Below are 7,153 nucleotides of genomic sequence, written 5' to 3'. Positions count from 1 at the left end.
TTCTGAACCTCTGCTTTCTTATTGCCTTCTTCCAACCATGTCTGCTGCCTTCCATGGCAAGCTGTAAGATCCTCTCAGTTAAAATGGTCCTCTATGGCTTCTACACGGCTAATCAACTGTCGGATTTCTCGTTTCAGATGAAAAATACCAGGTACAGCTACCGTATGGCTAATCATCTGTCGGTTCCCTCTAGTATCGGAATAGAATCCATTGATCCTTTTGCACACTGTCACGGAGCCCAACATTCGCAGGTTTGAAGCTCATCATAGTCATCCCTTCCCAGATCCTACTCAGAATACCACAGACAAAGTTTAGACTTTCCGGATCCCAGGAATGCTGCCAATGATTCTAGCCTATACCACGAAGATACTAATCTCACGGACTCGGTCCGTGTATTAGATATCCAAGAGAATATACTCCAGCTGTCATCCAATGACTACGTTGAACATCATGTAGACCGCTTTGTGGTTGTCAGGCATGGGGATCTTGGCTAAGCGAGTAAGGAAGATTGGGTGATTGTCACGGGTCACCCCTTCATTCTGACTTAACTGAATTAAGTACGAGAGTATATCTTAGAGAAGAAGTAGGCATGAATTGAAAGAAAAACAATAGTACTTGCATTGATTCATGAAGAACAGCAGAGCTCCACACCATAATCTATGGGGTGTAGAAACTCCAACGTTGAAAATACATAAGTGAAAAAGGTATAGGCATGGCCGTGAGGCCAGCCTCCAAACGTGAAAAGATGATAAAAGTTACATAAGATTCCAAAAGATCCTCTAAAATAAATCTCTAAAAGTAGTTTTTTATACTAGACTAGTTGCCTAGGGTTACAAAAAATGAGTAACTAAGTGCAAATAGTGCAGAAATCCACTTCCGGAGTCCACTTGGTGTGTGCTTGGGCTGAGCATTGAAGCTTTCACGTGCATAGGCTGTTCCTGGAGTTAAACGCCAGCTTGGGTGCCAGTTTGGGCGTTTAACTCCAATTCTGGTGCCAGTTTGGGCGTTTTACGCTAGGAAGTTTTAGGCAGGCATTGGACGCCAGTTTGGTCCATCAAATCTTAGGCAACGTATGGACTATTATATATTTCTGGAAAGCCCAAGATGTCTACTTTCCAAAACAATTGAGAAATCACCAATCTGGCTTCTGTAGCTCCAAAAAATCTATTTCGAGTGAAGGAGGGTCAGAATCCAACAGCATCTGCAGTCCTTTTTTATCCTCTGAATCAGATTTTTGCTCAGGTCCCTCAATTTTAGCCAGAAAATACATGAAATTATTGAAAAACACACAAAATCATAGTAAAGTCCAGAAATGTGATTTTTGCATAAAACTAATAAAATATAATAAAAGTAACTAAAACATACTAAAAACTATGTAAAAACAATGCCAAAAAGGGGTATAAATTATCCGCTCATCACAACAACAAATTTAAATTGTTGCTTGTCCCTAAGCAACTAAAAACAAAATAGGATAAAAAGAAGAGAAAATACAATAAATCTCAAAAATATCAATGAAGATTAGCTTCAATTAGATGAGCGGGACTTGTATTCTTTTTGCTTCTGAACAGTTTTGGCATCTCATTTTATCCTTTGAAGATTAGAATGATTGGCATCCATAGGAACTCAGAATTCAGATAGTGTTATTGATTCTCCTAGTTCAGTATGTTGATTCTTGAACACAGCTACTTTATGAGTCTTGGCCGTGACCCTAAGCATTTTGTTTTCCAGTATTACCACCGGATACATAAATGCCACAGACACATAACTGGGTGAACCTTTTTAGATTGTTACTCAGCTTTGCTAGAGTCCCCAGTTAGAGGTGCCCAGAGCTCTTAAGCACACTCTTTTTGCTTTGGACCACGACTTTAACCGCTCAGTCTCAAGCTTCCCACTTGACACCTTCACGCCACAAGCACATGGTTAGGGACATCTTGGTTTAGCCGCTAAGGCCAGGATTTTATTCCTTTGGGCCCTCCTATCCATTAATGCTCAAAGCCTTGGATCCTTTTTACCCTTGCCTTTTGGTTTAAAGGGTTATTGGCTTTTTCTGCTTGCTTTTTCCTTTTCTTTCTCTTTTTTTTTATTTTTTTTTCGCATTTTTTTTCGCAAGCATTTCCTATTCACTGCTTTTTCTTGCTTCAAGACTCAGTTTTATGATTTTTCAGATTATCAAGAACATTTCTCTTTTTCCATTATTCTTTCAAGAGCCAATAATTTTAACATTTATAAACAACAAATTCAAAAACATGCACTGTTCAAGCATTCATTCAGAAAACAAAAAGTATTGCCACCATATCAAAATAATTAAACTAATTTTAAGATAGAATTCGAAATCATGCATTTCTTGTTCTTTTGCAATTAAAATCATTTTTCATTCAAGAAAGGTGATGGATTCATATGACATTCATAGCTTTAAGACATAGACACTAGACACTAATGATCATGTAATAAAGACAAAAACATAGACAAAATATAAAGCATAATTTTTGAAAACAGAAAAAAATAAGAACAAGGAAATTAAAGAACGGGTCCACCTTAGTGATGGCGGCTAGTTCTTCCTCTTGAAGATCTTATGGAGTGCTTGAGCTCCTCTATGTCTCTTTCTTGCCTTTGTTGCTCCTCCCTCATGGCTCTTTGGTCCTCTCTGATTTTATTGAGGATAATGGAGTGCTCTTGGTGCTCCATTCTTAGTTGCCCCATGTTGGAACTCAATTCTCCTAAGGAGGTGTTGATTCGTTCCCAATAGTTTTGTAGAGGAAAGTGCATCCCTTGAGGCATCTCAGGGATTTCTTGATGAGGAATTTTCTCATGCTCTTGTTGAGGTCCATGAGTGGGCTCTCTTGTTTGCTCCATCTTCTTCTTAGTGATGGGCTTGTCTCCTTCAATGAGGATGTCTTCCTCTATGACAATTCCAGCTGAATTGCATAGGTTACAGATGAGATGAGGGAAGGCTAACCTTGCCAAAGTAAAGGGTTTGTCTACCACCTTGTAGAGTTCTAGAGGTATGATCTCATGAACTTCTACTTCCTCTCCAATCATGATACTTTGGATCATGATAGCCCGGTCTATTGTAACTTCAGACCGGTTGCTAGTGGGAATGATAGAGCGTTGGATGAACTCCAACCATCCCCTAACCACGGGCTTGAGGTCAAGCCTTCTCAATTGAACCGGCTTGCCTCTTGAGTCTCTCTTTCATTGAGCTCCTTCCATACAGATATCCATGAGGACTTGATCTAACCATTGATCAAGGTTGACCCTTTTAGTGAAAGGATGAGGATCTCCTCTCGTCATTGGCAAGTTAAATGCCAACCTCACATTTTCTAGACTGAAATCCAAGTAATTCCCCCGAACCATTGTGAGCCAATTCTTTGGGTTCGGGTTTATACTTTGATCATGGTTCTTAGTGATCCATGCATTGGCATAGAACTCTTGAACCATTAAGATTCCGACTTGTTGAATTGGGTTGGTGAGAGCTTTCCAACCTCTTCTTTGAATCTCACATCGGATCTCCAGATATTCACCCTTTTTGAGCATGAAGGGGACTTCGGGAATCACTTTTTTCTTGGCCACAACTTCATAGAAGTGGTCTTGATGGACCTTTAGGATGAATCTCTCCATCTCCCACGACTTGGAGATGGAAGCAATTGCCTTCCCTTTCCTCTTTCTAGAGGTTTCCCCGGCAACGGCGCCAAAAACTTGGTGTGGGAAATCGTGATTCACACTTTTCACAACTCCGCACAACTAACCAGCAAGTGCACTAGGTCGTCCAAGTAATAAACCTTATGTGAGTAAGGGTCGATCCCACGGAGATTGTCGGCTTGAAGCAAGCTATGGTCATCTTGTAAATCTCAGTCAGGCAGATTCAAATGGTTATGAGGTTTTGATAATTAAAAGATAAATAAAACATAAAATAAAATAAATTTACTTATGTAATTCATTGGTGGGAATTTCAGATAAGCGTCTGCAGATGCTTTGTTGCTTCTGAACCTCTACTTTCCTATTGCCTTCTTCCAACCATGCGTGCTCCTTTCCATGGCAAGCTGTAAGATCCTCTCAGTGAAAATGGTCCTCTACGATTTCTGCACGGCTAATCAACTGTCGGATTTCTCGTCTCGGATGAAAAATACCAGGTATAGCTACCGCATGGCTAATCATTTGTCGGTTCCCGCTAGCATCAGAATAGAATCCATTGATCCTTTTGCACACTATCACTACGCCCGACATTCGCAGGTTTGAAGCTTATCACAGTCATCCCTTCCCAGATCCTACTCGAAATACCACAGACAAGGTTTAGACTTTCCGGATCCCAGGAATGCTGCCAATGATTCTAGCCTATACCACGAAGATACTAATCTCACGGACTCTGTCCGTGTATTAGATATCCAAGAGAATATACTCCAGCTGTCGTTCAATGACTACGTTGAACATCCTGTAGACCGCTTTGTGGTTGTCAGGCACGCGGATCTTGGCTAAGTGAGTAACGAAGATTGGGTGATTGTCACGGGTCACTCCTTCATTCTGACTTAACTGAATTAAGTATGAGAGTATATCTTGGAGAAGAAGTAGGCATGAATTGAAAGAAAAACAATAGTACTTGCATTGATTCATGAAGAACAGCAGAGCTCCACACCTTAATCTATAGGTGTAGAAATTCCACCGTTGAAAATACATAAGTGAAAAAGGTCTAGGCATGGCCGTGAGGCCAGCCTCCAAACGTGAAAAGATGATAAAAGTTACATAAGATTCCAAAAGATCCTCTAAAATAAATCTCTAAAAGTAGTTTTTATACTAGACTAGTAGCCTAGGGTTACAGAAAATGAGTAACTAAGTGCAGATAGTGCAGAAATCTACTTCCGTGGCCCACTTGGTGTGTGCTTGGGCTGAGCATTGAAGCTTTCACGTGCATAGGCTATTCCTGGAGTTAAACTCTAGCTTGGGTGCCAGTTTGGGCGTTTTACACCAAGAAGTTTTAGGCTGGCTTTGGACGCCAGTTCGGGCGATCAAATCTCAGGAAAAGTGTAGACTATTATATATTGCTGGAAAGCCCATGATGTCTTCTTTCCAACTCAATTGGGAGAGCGCCAATTGGGCTTCTGTAGCTCCAGAAAATCCATTTCGAGTGCAGGAGGGTCAGAATCCAACAACATCTGCTGTCCTTTTTCTGCCTCTGAATCAGATTTTTGCTCAAGTCCCTCAATTTCAGCAAAAAAATACCTGAAATTACAGAAAAACACACAAACTCATAGTAAAGTTCAGAAATGTGATTTTTGTATAAAAACTAATAAAAATATAATAGAAAAACTAAAGCATACTAAAAACTTTGGAAAAATAATGCCAAAAAGGGTATAAATTATCCGCTCATCAACCACCTCTTCCATGGTTGGATTTCAGCCGCCTCTGTGGTTGTACAACTGGTTTAGCATCGTCTTATAATAGAATCTTGTGCATACACTTGGTTGGACTTATCCTCTTTAGGTCATTCATGGTCCATCCAAGAGCTATTTTATGGCTCTTGAGTACTTAAATCAGCGCTTCTTCTTCTTGCTGCCTCAGGGAAGAGCTTATAATCATTGGATAGGTGTTTTCTTTGGCAAAGTACACGTACTTTAAGGATGGAGGTAATGTCTTTAGTTCGAGTTTAGGGGGTCCTTCCTCGATACTAGGCCTGCTAAGCGTCTCCCTCTGAGCTACTGGTTCATCCGGTTCAAGCAGTGTGTCCTCAAGACTGGCGTCCAGTTCCTTTTCAAGCCTCTCAGCTTTAAATACTTCTTTAACCAGAGTTTTTATGACATCTATCTTCATGCATTCTTCTGGATGATCGGGGTATTGCATAGCATTGACTACGTTCAGCACGAACTCATCTTTATCAACCCTCAGTGTCACTTTCCCCTTCTGGACATCAATGATAGTTCTTCCTATGGCTAGGAAAGATCTTCCTAGAATGTTAGATGCATTCTTGTCTTCTTCGATATCTAGTATCACGAAGTCCATAAGAAAAGTAAAGGGTCCCACCCTCACAAGCATCTCTTCAACCACTCCTAATGGAAATTTTACTGAGCAGTCAGCTATTTGGAGGCAAATACGGGTAGGCTTGATTTCTTGAATCTGGAGTTTCTTCATCAATGATAATGGCATTAGGTTGATGCCTGCTCCACGATCACATAAGACCGTCTTTATGCAGGTGTCTCGAATGGTAAAGGGGATCACAGAACTTCCAGGGTCTTGCAATTTCTCAGGTAGATTCCTCTGAATGACTGCACTACACTCCTTGGTGAGTATAATTGTTTCTGCCTCTCTCCAGTCTCTTTTGTTGCTCAATATATCCTTCATGAATTTCGCATATGAAGGCATTTGTTCAAGGGCTTCTGCAAAAGGGATTTTTGATTTCAAGCTTCTTGAAGATGTCAAAGAACTTGGCATGTTTATCTTTTTCTGCTTTATGGAGTTTCTGAGGATATGGTAACTTAGCCTTGTACTCATGGGCTTTAGGTAGTGCAGGATGAGTCTCTAAAGTGACTGAGAAAGGATTATCAGGGTGTCTAGAGGGGGGTGGATTTAGAGTTAGCATTTATTACCTCCCCCTTGTCTGGGTGTTGAATGCCTATTCTGTCCCCTCTTGGGAGTTCAGCACCAGAATTGGTATTCTGAGTTACTACATCTTCCTTCTCTGGTGTCTCCTCTTCATCCTGCGCTACATTGTTTAGAGGTTGAATGTTCAAGGTTTTGCCACTCCTTAATTTAATTGCCTGGCATTCCTCATTTATCTGCTCGGACATTCTCTGGGTTGTCTGGCTCAATTATGTCTCCAGGTTCTTGAGAGATGCTCGGGTCTCTTGCACAAATCTTTGTTAGCTTTTTGTGAATTTTTGCATGCTTTGTAACTGTTGTTTCAGACGGTTTAGCTGTTGAGCCATTGCTTTGTTCTGGGCTAGAATTGTGTTTGTGGTAGATTCCTCCTTAGCTTCCCTTTTTGCTAAAGTCCTCTCAAATGAATATAAATATTGATTGTTAGCCACCATCTCAATGAGCTCATCAACTTATTTAGGTGTCTTCTTCATGTGTATGGAACCACGTACAGAATGATCCAGGGACATCTTGGCTATGCCGGAGAGCCCGTCATAGAAGATATCCAGCTTGACCCAATTTGTGAACA

The 7,153-nt window shown here is 40.7% G+C and overlaps 1 protein-coding gene across 1 annotated transcript; it reads right to left on the bottom strand.

Annotated features, from left to right (window-relative positions):
• Nucleotides 1–5,520: 5,520 nt before the first annotated feature.
• On the bottom strand, nt 5,521–6,420 carry LOC107615448 (uncharacterized). The gene has a single exon (XM_016317510.1). It carries the CDS (start codon nt 6,418–6,420, stop codon nt 5,521–5,523), a length of 900 nt encoding a protein of 299 aa, XP_016172996.1.
• Nucleotides 6,421–7,153: the final 733 nt, after the last annotated feature.

The sequence above is a fragment of the Arachis ipaensis genome, chromosome B9, assembly GCF_059453495.1.
Source record: "Arachis ipaensis isolate K30076 ecotype BB chromosome B9, ASM5945349v1, whole genome shotgun sequence".
NCBI classification, from domain to species: domain Eukaryota; kingdom Viridiplantae; phylum Streptophyta; class Magnoliopsida; order Fabales; family Fabaceae; genus Arachis; species Arachis ipaensis.
Note: the sequence above shows the minus strand (reverse complement) of the source record. Positions and strands in the feature narration are given on the sequence as shown.